General features: G+C 31.7%; 1 protein-coding gene across 6 annotated transcripts in view; it reads left to right on the top strand.

Moving 5' to 3' along the window:
* Positions 1–26,276, top strand: part of PIP4K (phosphatidylinositol 5-phosphate 4-kinase) — a 541,345-nt gene that overhangs the window by 471,426 nt on the left and 43,643 nt on the right. For all 6 annotated transcript variants that reach the window (XM_089594386.1, XM_089594383.1, XM_023390965.2 and 3 more), the window contains one exon: positions 24,638–24,813. In XM_089594386.1, the coding sequence (XP_089450512.1) occupies positions 24,638–24,813 (176 nt within the window). The remainder of the gene's footprint in view (positions 1–24,637; positions 24,814–26,276) is intronic.

A 26,276-nucleotide genomic window follows, 5' to 3' on the forward strand; every position in this document is an offset into this window, starting at 1 on the left:
AGTACAACCGATAACAAAAGATCTGTAGTATATGTTGTTTTTGTATAGGTTGTGGATCTTGCTATGTTGGTCAAACCTTAGTTTAAACAGTTAATAGTCAGAAGAAAAAAATGTGTGAAAAATATTTTTGATTATGATGATAAACTAGTTTTGGCAAGACATTTTAGAAAAGAGGGACATTCGTTTGATTTTAAGATAAAAATAGTTTTAGATACGAGTCCAGGTTTAAGAGAGAGTTCTTCGAATTATCACACATTTCAAGCAAGGGCTTTATTATCCGTGTACACTGTAGACCTTCTAGCTGAATCAGAAGTGTAAAACACCTTCATATGCAAGTATATATAGGATGCTACATTTTCACTACTGTAGAGGTGCGACTGACTAAGGAGATGCCTAGCTGACCATGTTTCGTAGATTTACAGAATTGGCTGTATGCATTAGTAAATTGGATGACACCGACGGTGCGGTAGATATATAAATGTAAAAGTAGTCTATGGTGGTGACTCACGGTTAGTCCTGTAGTTTAGCTCTCCCTGTCTTTGGCAGTTCTATGGTCTAGTCATGACATTATTGTAGACTTTTTTGTGTAGGTTTGGTGTGAGAAAATCATTCCACTAGACGGTTCTCGGAAGATATATCTGTTTAGTGTAGCCGGAACGTTTATTGTGAATATTGTTTTATTGGCTTACATAATTGTACATTTAAACATTTTTCGGACACATGCATGATTGTACTTAACGATTTAAGATGTAGGTTGAGGTTTGAATGCCGATTGTAAATTGCAGGGGGTGTTTAAGGCACCTTCTGATGCGAAGCTGTATGTATAGTAGATTATCACATTTTAAAGTTTTTTTGTTTAATTAACGCAACAAAATGTTGTATTGTCAACGTATTTTTTATAATGTACAGGTTACTATATCTTTAAGAGGCCTCTTTGAGTGGAAAAACGTTGACATTTTTTTATTGAAATAAAGATATTCACTCTACATATGACTTTTTAATTGCTTTGTTGATTAGGAATACGTTCATAGAGTGAGAAAAGGAAGATACCATGAAAGCTATTTATATGTAGTAAAAAAAATTTTAATTCATTACACGTAGAAACAAATTTTTTTAATTTGGAGACAACTAATTTGGTATGTTTGAGCCTTGATAAGCAAAGAGAAATCGGCTGTAAAAAAAGGATTTTCCGTACAAATATATGAGAAACAACGTATCGTCAAGTAAAGTAGAAGTAGATTGATTTTTAAAACAATGTTTTAAAAAGTCGTGTTTTCGTCATCGTTCTGGTGGTACATCAAAGACGTTTTTGTACAAAATGTTAAATTATAATTTTATTTTTAATGTACAAAAAATAACTTTAATAGCATGTACTGATATTAGACTTACATTGCTATATTATTATATTGTAAGTCATGGGACTTTAAATTTATTGTTTGAGTCAAATTAAATTAAAATTTCATATCTGAAGGTTCGATGTGATATAAATAAATTTAGACAGTAATCGTGGTTAATAATAAGTGATTTAAAAAATCACTTAAAGTTAAAGGTCGTAATTTTTTTTCAATTTAAGAAGTTAGTGCATGTACAAGTATAAATAGAATAATTTCGTTAACTAAAACGTCATATCCTCAATTGTTTACAATTTTAAAAGTAATGTTTCAACTTTAGATTGATTAAATGTAATGTTTCAAAAATTATTAATTAAAATAAAGTATAGTAACATTAAACATCTTATATCACTTGTTATTTGAGAAGCAAAGATGTATTTATAATAATATTCAGTAATAGTTCCGTTAAACAGTAATTCAAGCAACATTAACACCTCTAGTTAATAAGATTTTGAATGTTCTAAAATTTAATGTTAATGCATTGCATCACAAAAATTAATATACAAACATATTACGTAATAAATAAAGTATTTAATGTTAAAATGAATCCTATTACAGCAATGTAAAAGTCAATCAAATAAATACTTATAGTTGTGCTGTCAAGCAAGTTTCATATTTTTGTCCTGGCTTTAATCGTTTAAAAATAATTTCTGGCCCTCGTCAGAATCATACAGTGTAAGATCTCAAATTACAGAAGTTTTCTCCTGATAAGGGCCGGGAGTTATTTTCGAACAGCCGAACCGTTGACAAGAATAAAGAAACTTGTATGACATTTTATCTATCAGCTATTATCTTACTAATAAAGTATTCATATGGTCCCTCCTAGAAACTTAAATAATAAAAGCCGAAAAATTCTTTTACCATGTTGTGTACCACAACAAAAGTAATAAAAAAACATAAGTAACTAAGTACTTGACGCACGATAATAGTGTAGAAACAGTTATATAGATTATACAGTTACAAAAAAGGAATTATTTTAAAAGAAATAATTTTTAAGGCAGATTTAATTCAATAAAGCAGAGCTCTAAATATTATCAACTAGCAGTGACATTTCGCAAAATTTGTTACCAAAACTAATAAGCTCCCTAGATATGTCACTCTGAAAAGCCAAGCAATCAAAAACTGTTTTCAAATGTTTAAAAAGCTGTACATCATCGGAAAACATAAGTAGCTGAGAGTTCAAAGTAACATTCTTCAAAGCATTAACATAAATAAAAAGTAGTAGTTGACCCAGATGAGAACTCTAAGGAACTTTAAAATCATCAAAACATATTCTGACAAAACATTAACGAGTATTGGCCTTTTTCTGCATATTGAAATCAATATTTTTTCTTTGTACATCATAAAGTTTAGATATATAAACATCAAGATCACTGTCACTTAGTATGAAATTACAGTCTGCATCTTGCATGCACTTAAAGGGTCCTCTAATATCAGCCAAGTGAAAACATAGTACACAGATTTGACATCGATAAAAGCAGTCACACAAGTAGAAATACAAATATTCCATAAATGTTTTTATATTTAGAAACGCCAATCTTTTTGCCCTTACGTGGTTTTAAAAAATATAAAAATATGCATATTTCAATGAAATAAGTGTACACATAAAGCTTAGTAGATAAAAAAATAAGGACTAAAAATAACCAAGTTGTTATCAATTCTTAAAAAAGATTGAAGGGAATTAAAAAGTCAATATGGTGAAAAGTATAGAGCGTTATACTTACTTTGGAAGGGGATGTTGCGGTTCCTTAAATTTCGTAGAGAAGGGCTTAGATAAGTTGAAAAAAAAATTAACTCAATAAAAATAACGCAGAAATCTAAGAAATTAAAAAAATTTTTTTTTTGGAGGGGGTGTGGAGGACAAAAAATGGTGCAAAAAAGGGGGCTGTAGGGAGTATTTTGAGCACTATTAAAAAAATTTATAATATAAAAAGATAACATATAAATGGAGCTTCGTCATCGTGTGTCCTCTACATGTTTACCCCTCCTCCCATAAAATGATGTATTAGTAAACAGCTATAATTTTTATTCTCTGTATATGAGAGTCGTTTTCCTTAGTTACATCTGAAATCTACTTTAGTATAAAAATTTAATAATACAACTATTTTAGTTTAACTTGTAGAAGATAATTTATATTATTTAAATAATAAAATAATAATAATTATCTTCGAGATTATTATGATTAAAATATGATATGAATTAAAATTTCTAAATAAATTAATCCTTTTTAAATATTTAAAACTCTTTTAAAAAAAAGTTTTATGACCCTATATTACAAATAAATGATAAATTTTAATCACAAGGTTTGTTGTTCGTTGGTTAGACATTGGAGGAATGCAATGAACGAAACTGCATTTGACGAGAAATACGTAGCACATCTTAAAAACATTTCAAATACATTTTGCACATATTTAAACGTCTTATTTATGACAATTGTGATCACTATTTTTACAAATTTAAAGAAAAATATGGACTACTACATTTGTTATTTTTTTCACTATCTATAAGCCCCCAAAAATAAGGTTTTGCCAAAGCGAAATTGTAGTTAATAAAAAAGTTTTTTTATCACAAGGCTCGTTGTACGTTTTTCGTTTAGACCATGAAAGTACAACATTATACAATTTTACATTTTGATTTATTAGTCATAAATACCTGGCTCTGTAACAATAGGTTCCACTACATTAATTATGAGAAAACTATATGCACAGTAGTAGTACCTTCATAGTTAAATAGTTTCTAAAAATAACTATAATATAAATCATTAAATAATGTTAAATTAAATTCACAAAATTTACTTATATATTTTATTTATACATTGCTATTGTATAACAAGGTGGTAAGAAAATTAAATGTGTAGTATAAGCTTTCACAGTAATTGTTATGTAATACTTATATAACGGATTTTATCAAAACCTTAAAGAAACGTCAAAGACAAATAACTGTGTTTCATAAGGGGAGTAGGAGAATCTGACAGGGGTATGAAAGAGTAAAAGAAAAATTAAGAGTTAATTCAAAATTAGGGGAATAATTACAGAGAAATAATCCTGTTTTGAGAAAAAAATTCAAGGGTTGAAAAGGGTTTGAAAGAAGGTGAGAGGTACATACTAACTAATATAATTTAACCGATTTTTTTATCATCTAAAATCACTTTAGTCTTAAGAAGCACTAACATTTAGTTGATTATAATAACAAATACTACTAAAAAATTTAAGTAGAATTGACGTACTTAAACTAACAATTTACTAATGAAACATTAATCGTACAAAAATAATGATTTAAAAAACAATAAAAACACAAAAAATTTGTTTCAAAGTTTCTTATTAGTTCACAAATTTAGAATTTGAAGCAATCACGATAAATATTATCTTAGCATTGTTGTAAAGAATCTCTAAATGTAGCTACTTATGTTAATGTAGCACAGTTGTCTAGTAACCGATTAAAAAAAATTATCTTAGCTGTACTCAACTGTTGATCTAACGACTGCCTAAAACAGTAGGGTTTTACTTTTATAACATTATTTCTTGCCAAATTTATAAAAACTCTATTTTGTCACACTATATGTCGTATAGTTCGACTATGTAGCTGCTTATACAAATCACTTAGTAGCGTGGTATGTTGCAACATGCTAGCAAGTAAAATCATAAAATTCAGAATTTCTAAATGTATTTAAGACGTAGTTATTCAGAATAGCTTAATAGTGTATTGTATTTTAACAAAATTGAATGATAACATTACACGGTTATAAAATGACTAGATGGATTTTTTGACTGTGAAGTCTTACATGCTTTAATTATTTTAGCAAATTTAATAGTTTGCTATTTGAATAAAAACAGTTAAAAGTTCTTTGTCGTGCCAAAAAAAGTCTCAGATAGCTTTGATAGTTCCTTATACTATTTAAAGTTAATCTTAGATTTTAGGATTTCAATTGAGAATCAAACGAGAAATACGACAGCAAACAAACAAGATGTTATCTGCTTCTTTGTTTTGCTTTACTATAATAAAGATGGCGAAATAAACTGCACAGAATAATTAACTTAAAATGCAATATGTTTACTATAGTTCGGTAGCGTAGAAAACCCATTTGTCTTGTGTTAATTGAAAATGTTTCTATGACAAACGTTTTAGTTTAATTTAACTTATTAACTTAAGCGTGTAAGAAATAAATGAGGCCCTAACTATGTAAAATTACTGTGATTAAATGTAGAATACAGAAAATGAGATAATCTACTTTTTAAGTATGCATTGTAACGGTGCCCCACAGTTAGGCCACGTTAGTAGGCTATAGGGCAGGTAGAGAAAGGGGGAAAAAGAGTTCAAGGGACCTAAGTGGGAAAGTGGGATGGGAAAGTAGGGGTAAGGGAAAAGAGAGGAAAGCCAGGAAAGGAAGCAAGGAGAGACAGATTAGCTTGGGCAAGCGAGCGCGCGAGAAGCGTAGAATTTTGAGTACGATTCTCGTGATCTATTTTTTTTCTTTGCGCGATAAATTTTTGGCACGCGAGAAGTGTTTTCTTTGGTGACTTTGGGTGCGACGTCTAGAGGATACCAAGTGTGTGCTGGAGGCTGCTGAGAAAGCAGGCAAGCTGTGCTGGAGGCTGCTGAGAAAGCAGGCGACCCCGAGTTCCACGAGAGGCGGAAGGCTCCCCCAGCCAGAGGGTTAACGCGAGGCTAGCGTCAGTGACCTCGACTTCCAGACACTGCCAGTAGGGACGCCTACTGGCCCGAGCGTTGGCACGACAGCCCCTTCGAGACTAAGAGAGTCTTCACTACCTGCGACCGTGAGTACCGGTCCTTAGGCGACCGTTTTATTGTAAAGGGCAGCGGCCCTCGATTAGCCCGCGTAAGTCTGCCCGGTCTGCGTTTTTGCGCCGCGAGCTCGTCCAGCAATCGCGCTCGACGCGCGAGAACTCACACACACACACATACACTACACATCCGTGAATATTTTTGTGATTATTTTATATTTCCTGAATATATATTTTAATTTAAAAATACCCGCAAGTGCTACTTCTTTTGGTGTGCCTAAATTTCCCCTTATAAAATAATTATAAGCGATCGTCGCGAAAAGCGACGACAGACACCTTGTAGCCGCGATACCTGATTCCGCAGCGGTGTCTCGGCGAACGAGACCCGCAAAATATTTTACAGGGAGTGTCACCGTTGGGTATCCGGGCAACACAGGCCCGGTCGAAGTGGAGAGACTCCGCCTCGTTAATCCGCATTGTGCACCCCGTAACAGCATATAAACTTTTTTTTCTTCAATTCCCTACGAACCTTTTTTCCATTTCTACTTCTATTAACAATAGAGCTTTAGCAGATGTAGTTTTTTAAAATAATAATTAATATTTATGCTTGTATTATTTTAAATTCTAACTGAAGTCTCAAGTTTATTTCAGTTTTTTATAAAGTAATAGAAATCAGTGAAAGTTTAAAGACATGTTCGTAGTTGAAAATAGAATCGAAAACCATATAGTTCGCGGAAAAATTTTTTTTATTTATTATTGAAAAATTAATTTTTCAATCAAAATATGACTAATCAATCAATTTTTGCTTATGTTAAGAAAATTTTTTTTGAATTTGTTTAAATTTGATTTGAATCTGAAAAAATATTTTAAAATGTGATCTAATGAATCGTACAAAAACTTTTCTAAGCCGTCGATCCCCAAAAGAGAAATGGATTTTTAACCGTTGGCAAATGTAAGCGTCTAGCGTGCTAGCCGATGGCTGTTTATCAAATTGTAAGTACTCTTGTATACGAAATCGCTAAGGTTTTTAATTCATAATTTAATATAAGTTCTCTGCATTTATTACGTAAAACATCTCATAGCAGGTAGTAAACAGTCGCATAAGAGGAAATATGCCACGAAAAGTCTGGTCCGCTTCTCTGTTGCTGCTCACTTCATCATTGGGCACTCTTTCTCTCTATCTTACTAATATATAAAGTAAAGTCGTTGAGACCGTTGTAATCGCTAACCGTGAAAACTACTGAACCGATTTTGCTGAAATTTTGCACACTGATTCATGATACTTCCTAGATGGTTTGAGTATAGTTTTCATCCTGAAAAATTTAATAACAACAGCAATAAATAAGCTTAAAGTTTTAAAAAATACACCAGCTTTCTACTTTAGTTCAGTTGGATCCGCTAGGTGGCGTTGACAAAAAATCGAGGCTACCTGCAACAGAATTAAAAAAGTGTGGTTATAATAGGCTGGAGCGTCTCGAAAATTTCTGCAGTCGTCTACCGGCAGTTCATCGAGCTTCATTGCGAATGTAGATGATAGTCGTGCAGCTGGGTATCCCTGTTACCGACGACACTCTTCCTTAATGGGCAAGTGATCTAGGTCTTTATCTACACTGAATCTCCAAGAATAATAAGTGTGACCAATAAAAAATTATTCTAACCGATAAGATCTCCGACGCAACACCAAGAGACGTATCTGGCCAGCACACAATCTGCTCCAACTCTTCAGAGTTGTTTGGCCGTACCACAATCCAGCCTGGTGCCGTCAGAGAGTTTGTTACTACAAATGTAAGCCAGGGAAGACAGCCCTGAAGAGTACGGGCAGCCACAACGGCCAACTTCTTAGTGGTCATTCCAATGGCATACTTACAGAGAAAGTATTCTCCTGCAGGCCCACTTTACCGACTAACGATGAGCAGTTGGTTATCTGGAGAATGACTCGAAGACGAGATATTCTTGGGTCAGCGTCGTACCACCCTTCTGTACAGTCTCCGTACGTAGAGACTTCCAGGGTGAGAGTTAAGCTACCCGCAGTCAGCTCTTCATCATCAGGAATAATCACAAGGAATAGCTATAAGTTTCACCACTGGCCCTTTTTAGGGCCATTATAAGTATTTACGTTTCCTACTTAACCATTAATCTCATCGGTTCTTTTAAGGGCCACTTAAGTTTAAACTACGTAGCCAACAAATACATTCTTACTACCATTTTCGGAAGCGATTTGTCGACTAAAAGACTATGTTAACCAAAGACGGCTACTACTAAACCTAGTCAGTTATTCACTGGCAGTCGTTACGAGTAGAGTTGTTCTTTGCAAGGCTGGGAACCCCGGTGACTGACGACCCTATAATACCCTCTTGACTCTTAGCATTCAACCAGAAATCGACGATCCTCTCCAAGGTCTGTGCTGGGCGAACCTAACAGCTATGAAGGGAAAAAAAACTTGAGCCAACGGGACAGTCTCCAACGGACAAGTATCACAAACCAATCTCCCCATCTTATATCACCAAAACAACTGAATCTGCAAAAAAAGGTGCATTAGACACCAATGTCTTTAACGTTATACCAGAAGAGGCTGGGAAAGATCTCTACAACTTACTCCAAAGATTCGAACTTTATAACTTTTCTCCTGATTAGTCTGGGGCTTCAACAGCAGATCAGAGGATATCACCCTGAGATATCGAGGCAGTCACAATTGCTGGTAAATTCAGTCAAGAAATTGTATATTTAAGAATCTACTGGTCTTTTTTAGGGCCATCGGACGTCGAACTACCTTGCCAACAAATATATTAAAATTTAACAAAGTTGAGAGAACACAGCCCTTAGGGGTCTTAAGCATGCCAAAAGTCGCAAGAGGGTGAATTGAAAGAAAAACTTTAAATGTATCTTATAAAAACAATTTCAGATGTCAAGAAATTGACGCAGAAAATACATCGAGATTGGAACAGCAGCGTCTAAATCGACAAACGTAGAACCCATTACGTGAGAGATCAGCTTTTTATTGTACCCTTACAGTAATCTCTCAAATTTTTCAGTTTTTTAAGCAAGTAGAAACGTATTTGTATTTTTGTGACAACAAAAAATGTAGAGTTCAAGCTTCAGGACTTTGTTGCTCTGGTAATGAAGTTGTGAGATAAGAGAAAGAAAAATTTTCTTTCAAAGTATATTTCTTAGGAGTTGGAAATCTTAGCAACTTTGAAAAATAACCCTTTTTGTAAATTATATGGAAAAAGCTGCAAATCAACGGCTCCTTATGGCCAACGATTATTGTATGGCATAAGAAACGCACGGTACTTTTCAATATAATTATATTTTTTTTAATTTTCACAGCTTATTATTTGGGGCAATAAACTGTATGGATTGTGAACCAACAGGTATTTAATAAGAAGATTTTTGTTCTGAGGAGTGTCAAGATTATATGTAAAATTTCTAACTGAAAACTTTTCGCATAATATGTAAAAACACTACCGTGTTCCATTGAGTATGTCTCGGGCGAAGCCGAGACGGGGGTGCAGCTAGTATATTATATACACACAGTGAAACTTGTATATCTGTAGATACGTATATACGAGAACTTTTGCTATACTGTCGTGTATATATAGCTTTTTTGTGTTAAAAGTGTACTAACCGTATATACAGCTACATAATATAGGAGCAATATATACATGGGAAGAATTTTCTCAACTGCACCAGTGTCACCACAGACAAGGCGCGTGAGTGCAAAAGACAACTTTTACATCTCGTCATTAGGGCCTGAGAGAAATGTTTAAAAAATTACAAAAGCATCAATCCTAATGCACTTTTTTCTCAGCTTTCTAATAATGCTATAAGTTTTCATGAATTTTTACTTGATAATGTAAAAAAATGCAAATGTTGTAAAATGCATTAAATCTCATGATGGACAATTTTTAGAATTTTTTCGATCGTCTAGATCGAAAGATGAGACAATTTTACTACTTATATAAAGTCAATTAAAAAAAAGGGTTTTTAAAATTTTTATGTATAGGACCTATGAATGTATAGGTGCGACTCACCGCGCGGCACAGGCGGCTCCTACACGACCCACGCTGCATAGTGCAGCGAAACGGACTTTTTTGTACATAAATAAAATAGCGCTGGCTGCTGTAAACCGATTGACATAATTTTTTTTTTTATAAAATGTAGTTTAATGCACACGGAATACCAGAAAAATGATCCCGACCCGAAAAAAGGTGTGGAAAAGGTTGAAACTACCATTCAAAATTAAAAAAAGGTAGAAATGACACATAGTTTTATCTAAAATATTCAATTGAAACCTTACTATGATTAAATATAAACATTTTTACGTTATATAGCCTAATTTTAATGAATTACATTGAAATGAGTTATTATGGGTCTCATGGCAGTTGACATAGTACAAAACTACCCCTAAAATTTAAATTTTCGTACTGTCAAAAATCAATTAATAATAAGTCTGTAATTTGGTCTATAATTTATTTTATATTTCACGAGTTCACGAGTTATGTTGTGACCAAGTGCTAGAAAAATTACTGTTCAGCGTTACAAGAGTTATAAAATTTCGATTCTGACCCTGAAATTGCAATTTTTAGTATTTTTTTTCGCCAAATTAATGATATTTTTTCGACTAAGTATAAAATTATTATAGACTTTACTGAGGAGAAATAAACCACAAATTTGCTATACTAAAAAATGATTAAATGATTTTTTGGTGCAGAGGGTGAAAAATTGAACACAACAATCCCTACAAGAGTTAATTCACGTGTTTTTAAGGTCAAGTTAAGTATGTTTCTCAATGTTTACAATATGTTATTTCTGACAACTAATTGACCCATTCTTTGTAACGAAAAGTGCGATAACACCACTTCAAGGATACACAGGGGTTGAATTAACCAAAAACTACTCCCACAATTGATATACATGCATATGTTCTTTTTCACACTATTATGCTTCTGCTAAGATCGTCATTAATTGTTTGTGAGATAACTGAAAACGAATTTATTAGTACCATTGTCGTGCAGTTCATCATAAAATAGTTGTTGAGCTGTGAACGGGACGAAATAATACAAAACTTACCCTATCTTAAATCTTGTTGGGACAATTTTAAGCGCATTACTGCTATTTTTCATTGTTAATCTGTATTTGTTTTTAAGGGAATACACTTATAACCAATGGACCGGGAATTAGGTGTAATAAAAAGTGAAATAGTACGTCTCCACTATACACGGGAAATATATCGTAAAACAACTTATAAATAGGCTATTTTACCTATTATACAGATCACATAAATATGGTTCGTCTAACCTTTTTTACGTAACTGTCAAAAACGATTTAATCTGTCCTTCGTGACAAAAATTTTATGAAAATTACTATAAAGCTACACATGAGATAATATAATTAATATTATTATAACTACCTCTATCATTAATATTTCGTCATAAAGTATGTGGCACTTGATATTCGTGCAAGTTCGTATGTAATTGCTATACAGGCTTTGTTATATCAGAAAACTACCCCTGAACTTGAGAGTTTTCGTAATGCTTTAAACAAAAGAATAGTGTTGCTTAAGGTTAGTCTATAATCATTTATAGTTTAGTTTATGACGAATTGATCAATAATTTTGTGATGAAATACTGCAGAGGAGAAATATTATGCCTTATGGGGGTTGGAGTATATTAAATAATAACCCAATAACAGAAAAAAATATGTAGATAATTTCATATAGAATTGAAAAAAAGAAGTAGTGCTAGTGACTTTTTTATAATGCATATTGTGAGGCGTAAAATAGTTTCGATTACGTCGAGAAACAGTGTTTTTTGTACTTATTGGTTTAGATGTTTTAAAAACCTCACATAATAAAGCAATTGTAAAGCCAGATTCTAATTCGGCGCATCAGAAATCTTCGTAAAATTACGGGTACATATCACTTTAGCAACCTTCAAGATGATTATAGATAAATGTACAAATAAATCACAAATTTGCTTAAAAAACAAAAATTATTTTTATATAAGGGTTAAGTAAAGCTTACTTTATCCCCGTACTAAGCTCAATGATACTTTTTTGCAGTATTTGGTCACAAAATCATTGACTGATTTATCCTAAGCGTAATTAAAAACATTCTTTAGCAAACTTATAAAAACGTTATTCTTTCGTTTCAAGTAATACAAAAATATTTTACGTTAGAGGTGGTTTTGTGATATGAAAAAGCCTGTATAGCTTAATATAAATATTTGACAATGTATTATATATTTTTATTACTTATGGATTGATTTAAGCTTAAGAGCAAATACCAACAAACTCAAAGGTATGTAAGGTGCAATATATATTATAAGAAAACATTAATTGTAGAGGTAGCTGTGGATCATCATGTGTATCATCATGTCAACCCATGTATATCTTTATGAAAATTTTCTTAAAATTTATGTTATGAACTGCCCGTCAAATCGTTTTTGACACTAACTTAATGAAAGCTTAGAGGAGCATTATTTATTCAATCACTGTAATACTTTTAATAGTCATAGTTTTGAGGTTGTTTTGTTAAATTTTAACCCTCTGCACCATAATGTTACCCGATGGTTTTTTTTATACTGAATTTGTATTTTATTTTTTTTCAGTTAAGTCTATAATAATTTTATGCAAAGTCGAAAAAGAATCATTTATTTGACAAAAAAATACTAAAAAATTGCAATTTTGGGGTAAGTTTCAAAATTTTTTAACCCTTGTAACGCTAAACATCACTTTTTTTAGCACTTGGTCACAACGTAACTAGTGAATTCGTGGAACAAACATAAATTATAAACTAAATCACAAAATTATTATTGATTTATTTTTGACAGCACGAAAATTCCAATGTTAGTGGTAGTTTTGTATTATTTCAACTCTTGCACAGTTCAATATTTATTTTATGATGAATTGCACGACAAAAGTCGTAATAAGTTCGTTTTCAATCATCTTATAAACGGTTAATGACGATCTGCGCAGAAGTATAATCGTGCGAAAAATACATATGCATGTATGTTGATTGTGGGGGTAGTTTTTGGTTAATTCAACCGCTATGTATCCTTGCAGTGGTATTATCGCACTTTTCGTTACAAAGAATAGGCCAATTAGTTATTAGAAGTTATATATTGTCAATTTTAAGAAACATACTTTACTTGACCTTAAGATCACCTAAATTAACTCTTGTAGGGGTTGTTTTGTTAAATATTTTACCCTTTACACTGTAATATCACCTAATCATTTTTGACTTTACTGGATTTGTTGTTTGTCCCGTTTTAGTAAAGTTTATAATTATTATCTACAAAGTCGGAAAAATATTATTTATTTGACACAAATATCGCTGAAAATTGCAATTTTGGGGTGAGTTTCAAGTTTTTTAACCCTTCTAACGCTAAGTGGTACTTTTTTTAGCAGTTGCTGACATTTCAACTGGTACATTCATGGAATATTAAATAAATTATAGATCAAATTACAGAATTGTTATTAATTTATTTTCGTCTGCTGTTGTGCTTGCTCTCTCTTTTTTACTCATACTATTTGTCCGTTTTGATTGCCTTTTTTAGTATTTTGCGCCTGTAGGAAATAATGAATTGTTATCAGAATAAATCTTATTTTTTCATAATTCTAAAAAAATTTCTTCTTTGTGAACAAGATTGTTTTAAAATATAATATTTTGACCATAATTCAAATATTTTCTGGGGTCTTCCAATTGTGTTTACTCAAACTCCATGTTAATTCGCATTTGGTTAAGGGCCAACGAATCTCACGCACGTAGTAAGCTACCAGTAGCTCAGTGGTGGAGCGTTTGCCTTACGCCTAGAGGACTAGACTTGGTTCCCGCTTTATGCACTCGTGGTACCTCTGTGGGGTTTATTCTTTACACGTTTTATTATCACTGTGATAGTTTTTAGCTCTTCGGTGTTTACCGTGCCGTCACAGTCAATAGTAAAAAATCGGTACTAAAAATTGATTACTGAAGAATAAGCATGAATTGTGGCGTAACGATGAATTTGAATCAGGTACCTAAAAGCCAAATTAATAACAAGACAAGACAAAAAACTCACGCACGTGCGCATTATGGACAGGTATCTTAAAAGCGACAGAGAGACAGAGAAGGTAATACACACGAATGTAGTGTTAAAAACATGTATGTACCTATGTAAATGTAGGTAGTATAGATACTGTTGGCCGTATATTATCGTCCTTTCTTGTTCTCGTTGTTTATACGCTGAAGAGTAAAAAGAATTTAAACATAATTTTGTATTAACATCTTATGACCTCTTTAATATTAACTGATAAAAATACATATTCGTAAATAAACTGCCTTTTTTTATACAAAAACATAAAATAAAAATTTTTCAGGGTAAAAAAAATACATACTTTTTTATCATGGACAATTGTATGTATTGAATGCATGTATGTATTGAATACCACCGAGTTAAAAACATATTTGTTAATGTTTTACATTTGTCAGGGGTCCCAAGACCCATACTTGGTTTTTAAAATAATTAGGCATAAGCGTTATTTTATTAACTTAAATTATTTACTTATTTTTTTAAATTTTTTTACACCTATTTATTTAAGGTAGCTTAAACAAATTTTAAAGTTAAATGAAATCAAGTAGTTCGTAGCAGTAAAACTGGAGCATTCCACTAATAGCTTAAGCTGCTTTAAAACGTTTTTCAAGCACGTTTGCGAGTTTTTTTATGTTCAAATAACTTACGAAAATTGAAATTTTTTTTTTTTTTGAGAATTGCATGGTCAAATGAACAGTTTTTCTATCAAAACCATAGTTTTATCTTGTAAACGAGAGTGGTATGTATTTTTTAAAGACAATCATCGGTACCATCCCAAGCTTCTTTTGCATGGGCAGTCGTAAGGGAGCGCCTTTTGCTTAAATTTTAAAATCCTTCTTGTAATACAGTATATTTAGGAAATTAATTATGTTTTTGTATTATTTCCTTTTTTCATTAAAAAAAAAGCTTTTCTATGTTTTTATTTTTAAGTCTTTTCTTTAATAATGGGATTATCTTAGAGTTCAACTGATAATCTCCAGGGGATTTTGGTTTTTGTCCTCCAAAAAACTACGAAATTTCCATGGTGTACGATATTATTTACTTTGTAATGGATTACTTGTACGTAAAACTAATGTTACATCCCGTTGATACGGATGAATCGTGTTATAAATAAAAAATTCATCCGGGAAATTCATACAAGACGTATTGTGTATATACAGTAAGCTCACATGACTAGTGAAGCTCATACGTCGTTTATATGCGTGTGTGTGTGTATTAGCTTTAAGGTGAATATTTCATAATACGCTGACATATAATATGGCCAGCATCGTTGTAAGAATGCATGTATGTATTGAAATGGTTCGTAACATTTATGAATGCATAAATCGTATTGTGTGTATGAATAAATAGTTTACTTGCGCGTTGATTGTTCGTTTCTAATAATGTATACCAATTTAAAAATTGTAATTAACACATTATTTCATATTATTCAAAATTGATTGTAAAATCCCCGACAGGATTAGTTGCGAAATTTATAAACTTACTGTTACACTTGTACTTGTATGTGGTTTTCTTTTATTGCTAATGCAAGCTTTCATCATCACTGATCCAAATACCTCGATTGCACTTGTCAAAAATATGTGATTGGTACTGTTGTATTGTTATTTCCTAATATATAAAATCATAACATGTTACATCATCGTGCAAGCCTACTGTTTACTGTCAACGCAGTCTGCAAGAACATCACTCATTGGTTGACCTAATTCAACCATAGGCCTCTTTTACTCGCTCTGACACTATAAATACTGAAATTTATCTTTTTACGTTTGTTGCCTGTCCTCTAAAGTTTTAGTCCACTCTTAACTTCAGTGACTCACGAGTATCTTATACACATAAGGCATAATGTGTTGGCTGAGACAACTTAGGTGCAGTTCTAGAGCATCAATAGCAATAGACTACGCTAAGGAGCGAGGTAAAACGAAGGAGGCCTGCTGAAAATGGTTCCGGTGAAAGCAGAATGGGCAGAAACCGCATTATTTCACCAGCCACGAACTCATTCATGTAGTTTAAGGAACCACTGAAAATTACTGCACGAAGCATTAGGGAACTCTGAAGCAGCAGTAATAGCAATCAGTAAGTTATTTATCAGTTATATAATTAACATCAAAATCTTGTTAAAGTGATTTGAATGGATTGTATCTAAAAGAATAACTGTTTCAAATTGTCTTAATAAAAGAATTAAAAATTAAACATTAATTAAAATTATCCGTATTATTTTTATGAATATTTATGAATATTTTTACTCAACTGAACAGAACAAATAATGCTCACAAGCTGAATAAAACGGTTACGACCATACTCCGGTCATAACACTTTGATTGGTCCTTACTCCAGGTTTAAGATTAAATGGCGTTCTTTACATAAAAAAAACCATTTTGAAAAAAATCAAGTGTATTTAAAAATTCTCTACAATCAAGTAACTACTTTAGTTTATTTATATACTTTCATTATGCTTTAGCAATGAAACTATTTTTCAATACATCTAACAACTCTAAGATAATATTTTTGTAAAAGAATTAATATTTTTGGTCTCAATAAGTAATTGGTATCTGTAAAAATAATTATTTTAAAAAAATTACAGAGATGTCAAAAAATTTTTTAGATAAATTAACGTTACTTGTTAGTTGTGAGCCACTGGTTGAAAAAAATATTAACAACATTTAATTTTTGCAAAAATTTTTTAAAATCACGAGAAATTCTAGCTGTACCAGGATAATTTTAGCCCTTTAATAAGTAAAAATCTGCAGTTTGGTCCGAACAAATTGTAGTCTTTAAAAAATTTTGATATGGGTTTGAAAATTAATCTTTTTGCGAGCTAATTTTTTTTCGAGTCCTCTCTGTTTACGTCGATTATTTCCGTGTATTTTACACACATTATCGCTATAAGTACATTTTGCACCAACAAAGATGTATTGTTAAGACTTTGAAACTGTGAAAGTTAACAGTGAAATGGTTAATCTTAAGTATTTTTTCTAAAAAAACTGTATGCAAGCTATGACGATCTCTCAACACTGAGCGCTTCTAAAATAATAGTAAAATTTTAAAAAAATTTCTACGTGATAGTCACTAATTGTATTGTTACTGACTTAACTTAATAAAATACAATATTTATAAATTCGAAGGCATAGCCATTGAATAACCGTTTGATTTATTCGTTTTCCATTGATTTCCACTGATGGGATCCCTCACTAACATCATCTGAAAGGTAAAATACGTTTACTCTAACTATTAGATCTGAGCTCAGAGCTTGTCCTTTTCTCTTATCGAGCCCTGCACTGGATCCTTTTTTACAGCTCAATCTTTTGTCAGAGCTTCATATACATATGCTTATATCGAATTCTTTTGCTGTTTCCTAGTAGACCATTCTAATGGTATTATTTTTGCTTCATAAGTTTTTGGCTTACGCATTGGCGTGCGTGACATTGCTTATGTAAAACCACTCATGTATCTGTTACAGTAAACACTTATCAAAAAATTAGAACTTCTTTAATAAAAAAACATGAGCATATATCTACTGTCAGCATCAGACAAGTCTAAATTATTTTTTTGTGGTAAAAGCATTAATTTGTTTCCAAATTAGCTGTTAGTCTCTTGTTTTTATTGATCATAGATTTACAGACATAGTCTGGATCTTTCCTGTTAACATTTGATTTCACTTCTTTCTTAACATCAACGTCTTCTTCTCCTTTTTTGTCTTTTTTTTTTTACACCTAATTTTCTAAAACTTTTTTAAACTAAGCGCAATTTTTACTTTTGTACAGCTACCATAAGAAACACAAACAAACGATCCAAACAAATCACTAAACTTTTTGTCATATTTTTCTGGCAGAAAAGAATAAATTATTTCTTAAACTTTTTTGCTTTTCTTTGTTAAAAGGATAACAATATGTACAGTAGGGTATGTTGGTTAATGCAGACTAATCCATGTGAAACAAGAAAAAACAAGTCAACGCGTGTCATACGATTTCTGTTAGTTAACCTGCTTGTCATCTGCATTTGGGGATAGTGTTTTCTGCATTTAAACCTATGAGGCAGTAAATTTAGTTATTAAAAGTACTGTAAATTACTTACAAATATTTATTGCTCCAAGCAAACCATTTTTTTTTACTTTTAGAAATTTAGTAATTTTTTTGAAACGTCAGTTTAATAGTCATATGTTAATTGGAAAACTAATATTTTGTTAATAAATTCAATTTCTTTTTTTCAACTAACACGATTCTTGATTCTACTAGCAACTATCAACTGTTTTTAGTTTTTGCAAGGATTAAAATTTTTAAAAAACATTTAGGATGATTTGTTACAGCACATGAATCTTAAAAAATTGTTAATAGAATTTAAAATATTTGACTCACCTCAAGTTTATAGAAAACTAATATGCAACAAATGAAAGAGAAATGTATGTTATTGCTAGTTAGCTTAATAAAAAGATAAATTGGACGAAGTAGGAAAGTGCCATGCTGTCTGTACTAATGTATACTAACATCTCAAGACTAAGTGTAGTATTTGGTCCGCAGAAAAAAAATTTCGTAAATTTTTTGCTAAAAACAGCTTTTTGAACATACCTAGTATTAATACAGAAAGCGTGTATACTTTTGTCGTCATCTAATGTTTATAGTAGATATTTTTTCGCGTTTCTGTACTTAACATCAACAAAATACCGATCTCAAGAAAACTTAAGACGATTTGTTGGACCGAGCTTAGAAACAACTCCAACTACTAATCAGTCAACTGCTTCTACAATAGAAATCTGAAAAAAAATTCCTTATACTTTTATTGTCAAATAGGTAGAACCACCAATCAGAAGTAATACTTGTTTTCTTTAATTCTTAGAACTTTTTGATTTTCACGCCCTCTTTTTTTACTCAAGTTTACGGAAATTGAAGTAATTTAAGACCAGGTAGCTTAAGCGTTAACAGTAATTTTTTTCCAATGAACAAAAAAAAACGTTTTCTTAATATTTAGTAAATATGTCTTGTACAATCTGATCTGATTACATCATTAAATAGAAAAAATAATTTATTTTTATAAAAGAAATCGTAATTGTTAAAAAAATAATTGTAATTGCTTTAAAATATATGACCTAGTTTCCGTTTACAAAAATCATTGATCTGGGAGTCATTCTTTAGCTGTCGCTAATATTTTACAAACATGCTATAGTTATCATCATTTTATTAATTTTAAGACCTTAAAAAATGCTTTTAAAAAATGAATTCCATTAGAAAATCTAGTTTTTGTTCATTAATTCCTAAACAAATGTTTGTTGCCTTGTGCAATAATTAAAGATTTCATACTTATAATGTTAAGTGACGACTTGTGTCAATAAATACATTTTTATTTTTATTCTATTTTATTCCCAATCTTTTTCCAATGATAAAATTTTAAGAATTTTAAAAGAGTCATACTTAACGAGAGTCGTCACATAGCAAAGCTGACTGTGTACTTTGTGGCATTCGGAAGTGTCAAGTGATAACCGAAGCGAGCCACGAAGCCTAAACATGTGAAGCCAGCAAGTACCAGCCCCATAGCATGTAAGACAAAGAAGTACTAACTAAATCTTCGCGCAAGGTGCATTTCTTTGCGCGGCGTTTTAGTTAGTAGCCTGATTCCGTTCATCGAGAGCAGACATTAATCACTAATTTTAAAAGACTGACCAAACGTACTGTCTTTCCTCTGTCCCTGTCCAAGCCACCTCAATCGGTCGGTTTTCACAGTATTTTTTTTAAATCTAGCGTAGCACGAAAATCTAACAATCACGGAAACTTTCTAATGTCAAATTAATCTTAATATTTTAGTGCTATCAACAAATAATTAATTGAATTTCATTCAAAAATTGCATTTTTGTAGCTGTTGTACTAATTATTTTTGATAACCTCAAAAAAATTTTATCTCCTAATTATGGCTCATAACTGCCCTCCGGGAATCATTACGGAACTTAAAAAAATGAAAGTTTAGCGATATTTCCAGGATTTTATGAAAATCAGCAATTTGTATGAAAATAATGTATATGAAATTAACGATGAGTTAAACGAACTCAAAAATGATGATATTGATGCAAGTCATTCTGTAGACTCTGAGTTTTTTAAACCAGCTGTAAAAAATAAAAAGTTAATGTAATTGGACAAAAATTTATTTTATACAATCATTTCGTTACTTATTATCATTTATCTTTTTTTTCAAAGTAATTTTTTCTTAGTGATAGTATTGAAAGTGACAAAAAATAATTTTTGGAAAAATTTAAACTATAACATTTTAATATTTAAAAAAGTATGTAATTTAACTATGTTGTTGTTTTTAAGAACCCATACTCTGAAAAAAAGTATTTTTAAATAGAGTGATTAATATTAGTGATACAGGCAAATTAAAACTTGCTTAATCGAGTTACAAATTACTGCTTACAAAAAATGATCAGTTTTAAGTAAATGTGAACCTGTTCCGAAAGTTGTTTGTCTTGACATAGAATAAACTCACAAAAAGGGAGTATTAAACTAATCATACCTCTAATTTTTAGCGTTATGTTTTATTACTAATGAATGGTGAATTTATTCTAAGAAAACGTATCTTGACTTCTGGTAGAGCGTATGCTAGATCAACTTTTATTTATGTCTTTTAAATTACCAATTTCTTGTATGGAAAAATTGCATTGGATATTATTTTAAGCATTTAAAAATATTAATATTACAATTTCCACATCATTATCACAAAAATGTGTCTCGACGAATAAAGTAGCTCTACATTTCTTACTCTTGAATCTTACTGGTCTCAAATTATTAAAATTTTTATTACCAACAAGTAAAAAAAAGTTAAAATTTCTGTATTGAAATTATAATATGTCGAAATCGATGTACAAAGAAATTTATTTATTATAATTTTTGTACATTATAATGTTAATTGAGCATGACTCCTGACCTTACCTCTAAAATAGAAGTAGATTTAGAATAACGTTTCTAATTAATGAATGGATAAAATTATTATATTAGATATGTAATTCCGTTTCTGCACCTAGAAATAAAAAAGGCGCCGATGCAGCGTTGACAAATCTCTTTCACGTGCGTCACCTTTGTCCCTCGTACACCTTGGGTTTCTTCTTCAAAAAAAGGGAGATTAGCCAAGGAGTTCTCCTGTTCTACGGGGAGAATTAATAACTTAACACCAGCAACTATCTTAACGATTTCTTTATTCAATTACTAATACACTAATACACAGTATCTCCTCACACTATACACGATACAACGTTTTACATCGTCACCTGGACTGTGCTGCAGCGACTCTACCTGGCACCACGCGAGTCACGACCGCACGTCCGATACGTCCTGCTCCTCCTGGGCCAGGAAGGGTTTCTGCTTGTCTTTGTTCCATGCTAACATACACACACTTACACTCCTTCCAAAATCCCATACACTACTATATTCTACTGATTCTCTCTTTCTCTCTCTCTCTCTGTCTACTCTGTGTTGCTCGATCTTGCTCTCTTATCTTGCACACTCTCTCTGTCTTTCTCTACTCTACTCAAAGAAGCTACTCTCACTCTCTCTCTCTCTCTCTCTCGTCATCAACTTAACTTTCAGTCCTCATCTCTCTCTTTCTCTCTCTTTACTGTTCTATCTATTCTCACACACCTGGTGTAACGCACGAACAATGGTGGCACTCCCTAGCATGCATCATGCGGTCTCTCGTACACATTGTCTAGTCTATCCACACACGACTTTTCTCTCTCACTCTCACTGTCTACGCTACTCTCTCTCACTCTTTACCTCTCTAGCCTCACCTCCTAGTCGAACGTCAGCAGATCCAACCCAGCACTATGTCATCTGGAGTCCTCCAGCTGGTCGTTTGTCCTATGGCTTCGCTCTTTCTATCTCTCTCTCTTACTTTCTTTTCCTTGTCTGAGCTGTTTCCATCGTCCTTGACCTGGAGACCTCGTCATCCTGGAAGAACACAGCAACTGCTAGACTTGCGCACACTCTTCTCTCGACACTCTACACCCCTCCTCGAAAACTTTCTCTTTCTTTCTCTCTCTTAAACCCTTTTTTCTTTTGCGAATTAACCCGCAACAACACCCCATACTCTTGCTGCTCGCACTGAGGTGCTCAGCTCAAAACTAACTCGTGATCTCTCGTTTGGGCCCTGATCGCTGCCGTGAGTATGCCAAACGGCTCTTTTTTCCTAAATAAAATATCTCAATAATAAAACATGGAATCATGATGTGATTTTTTATTCTGTAGCTAAGAGCTTGTAGATTATAGAAAAAATGGTCTAAACATTGGCTCTGGCAGCATAAAATTACAAAATTCTCCGAAACTAACTTAGAAATGCAACTTTTTTGCTAAAAGCTGCATAATTTTATATTCTTTTAATGAAATTCTATGAAAATAAGTATACAAACTTATCAGATAATGTCTAATATGATTCTATACTTGAAACTTCAGAAAACAAAATATTGGATCCAACATGGCCGCCAAGTTATCAAAAACATCAAATTTTTTAATTATAAAAAACACCACCGCTTTTTGCACTTAATTCTAAGTAAAAACTATATTTTGATAAATTTTGATGGAAATTATTGTTTTCGAAAAAAAGTTTTAATACATCATTACTCTTTTCAACTTTAAAAAATGTCTTATTTTTACGTATCTAAGTAAAAAGTGTATTCTGTAAAATTTTGATGAAAATTATTGTTTTCGAGAAAAACCTATAAATAAATTATTATTTTTTTTATATTGAAAAAAATGTACCTTTTTCACGCATAAAAGAGAAATTTATCGTACTCATAAAGTTTCTATAGACTTTATACCTTTGTGGGCTATTAATTACAAACGTACAGTTGGATCTTTAGAAATTTAAAATAGCGATTCCAATGTGGTGGCCAATTTTTATAAAAGATGTATTTTAAATTTAAAAAATACGATTTCATTGGACACAAAATTTTAAGCGAAAAATGTGTTTTGCATAATTTTAATGAAAACTATTGTTTTTCAGAAAAAATTATGAATACAAACACGTTCTTTCACATCGTACAATATCATATTTTTTCTACCCACAGTGAAAAAGAGTGCCATACGAATGAGGTTTATACATACATTTTGTTCATACCCGTTTTGATCTGTAACATAGGTATTAGTAACAATTTCGAGAAATGAGGTCTTGGCGCAAAAATTTGTATTGTTCTGCTGAATAACCAGATTCCTAATAAAGCAGTTTCCTCTGTGTGTATGCATTAATGAACATTTCCTCAAATCTGTAAATTTTTTTTCTCTTTTTTTTAACACAACTAAACTGATATTTGTAATGTGTCTTAAGTCCGTCTTAAGTCCGTCTTACAAAATTTTTGTGAGTCTACCTTGTTTAGTGCTATTAAGCCTTTTCAGTTTTTTTGGCCTACCTTCAGTACTACTTGGTCTACGTTTTATTTTACGTGGAGATCTCGGCATACTGGAAAAACAGCAGAACAAGATTATTCGATCAGAAGACGGCAAAAATTCTGATGATTGTATGAAACGAAGCCCTTTTTTACAAAATACAAAATTAAAATACACTTACAGTAGACAGCGATTATAAAAATCAATAATTTTTGTGAATATATTCTGGTTGTATAAAGCTTGTAAACATGTACAATAAACATAATACATGTAAGCGTTTGATTATCAACGTTCACTTGTATAGCCAGCTTACTTAAGAGTAGTGTGGTGTCAGTTAAGGTACATGATTGGTACGTAAGAATTTTTTTTTTGTAATGAAGATAGTATAATAAAGTTTGAATTAGTACTATTTAATACAAATAGTTTTTCAGTTTAGTCCTATTTCTTTTTCAATAATCGAATAATACTAACTTTTAAGATATTTGTTTCGTTAAAACCTTAGATTGTAGGTAATAAAATATTTTTAAGTTAGAAAAACAGTTTGCATATTAATAATTTTTTCACAAAACAACAATTGTAATTAATATTATACAAGACACATTTTTCACTTGAGCTATACAATCTCCCACTTATGGTTTGTACTATCTGTGATGTCTGGCTTACATCTTTATTTCAATGTGTTGTTTTGAGGAAGTCCAAAGTTTCATTGTGTATTTAATCGTAAGAAATATTGTACGCCCGAAAACCCCCGAATGACACATACAGTACAGTTGTAGTTTTTTCGGTTAGTTTTATTTACAAAGTCTTTCTAACAACTTCTAAATACTCAAGAAGGGTATACGTTTAGTAATAATTTGCAAAACTTTAATACAGTGGTTTTTATAACTTAAACGTTTCAATGCTTGTCTCCAAAAAATCAATTTATCACAAAAACTGAGCTTTCTGCAAGACTAGAATTAGTATTCTGCACAACTAGTATTAAAGAGCTTTATTAATATTTACTTTTTATTTGAATATCTTACTTACAATGCAATACCTCTCATAAGTTGTATTATTCTACCATTTTTTTTAATGTTCAGTTTCTGACACGCCTACATCTGATGGATTATTCTTTACTTCTTGGGGTACATAACTGTGCCCAAGCAGAATTAGAAAATAAGGAGCGCGCCGAAAAAGAGGAAGAAGATGATAATCATGATGACGAAGAAGATAGTGAGTCTGGTAGTGGATTAGAGTGCCGTGGTCCATTAGGAGAGTAAGTAAAATTGAAGCAAATAATAAATCTTAAGTAATCTAAGACTAAAAATGCATGTTCCATATGTTCATAAAAGTATAGGGTTTTCTAAATAGTTTTTATGTACAAATGGTATTATGTATAAATAATATTATAATAATCTAGTTTTATATCAGAAGGTAACTTATGACATAAAAAAGTAATCATAACGATGCTTACAGAAGTTCTTGTAAAAGTAATGGATAGAGGACTTATTGTGTTTGTAATCAAATATTTTATTTAGTACACAATTAAGAGAAATGTTGAAAATAGTATTGATTGTCAGCTTTGTACAATACCTAGCTATCTTAGAAATAAAAAATTAAAGCAGCTTTTGTGTTAGAAAAACAAACAAACGAATTTTTTAGCAATACTAGAAGAAAGCAGTCATCTTAGTGACAAATATAAAAATAAAAAGCCACTTTTCGGAGCAAGTAGTTACTAAATTATTAATTTATACAATTATTTATGTTTGTAATGTAAGCATAACCATGTTGCAATTGCTCGCAAGAATCTATTCGATCAGAATTGTAGGCAGTAATCAAGTTATGATTTTTTTACAGGTTTTTTAAAATCTTTATTTTACATTATTTTTCTATTTCGTCACACAGTTAATCTCATCAGTAAATCATGAAAGTTCATGATGAACAATAAACTTATTTGAAACTACAGTTTTACAACGATTCTATTATACTAAAGGCCACCAGCACCTAAAGTGTTAGAGTTCGAAGTATTAACGTCAATACTTGTAGTCAGTTGGTCTTGTTCTTTCAGTAAGTACATTAAATAATTAGTCAAAATAGTATCTTACCAATATATAAAGCAAAGTCGCTGAAACCGTTATAATCGCTAACTGTGAAAACTACTGAACCAATTTTGCTGAAATTTCGCATACTGATTCTTGATGATTCCGAGATGGTTTTCACATAGTTTTTTTCTTGAAAAAGTTAATAACAATAGCGATAAATGAGCTTAAATTTTTGCTTAAATAAGCTAGTTTTGTGATTTTGTTCAGTAGAATCCGCTAGGTGGCATCGAGGTAAAATTAAAGCCACCCGCAATCAAAGATAGTGAAAAGCGGTTATAAGTTGCCCCATCGAGATGTCGATAATCGTAATCGTTCCTCGGCAGTGGACCAAGATCAGAGTAGTTAGTCGTGCAGCTGGGCATCCCGGCTACGATGACATTTTTTTTCAGGGGCAAGTGAAACGAATCGGTTGTTGCCACTGATTACCAAGATCATCGAATGCCGCGGAAAAATAGTGGCTCGGAACGTCAACGTCTCCTAGGGAATACCAGAAGACGTGTCTATCTAGAGCCCAACCTGCTCCTCCACTTTACAGTTTGGTGGCCATTCAACTATCTGGCCTGATGCCGTCAGATAATTTTCTACTTTAAATGCAAGTCAGGAAAGATAGCCCTGAAGATTACGGATAGCCACAACA

Source organism: Copidosoma floridanum, unplaced genomic scaffold (genome assembly GCF_036245765.1).
Source record: "Copidosoma floridanum isolate Cflo_tuat_1 unplaced genomic scaffold, Cflo_Japanese_pri ptg000021l, whole genome shotgun sequence".
Lineage (NCBI taxonomy): Eukaryota > Metazoa > Arthropoda > Insecta > Hymenoptera > Encyrtidae > Copidosoma > Copidosoma floridanum.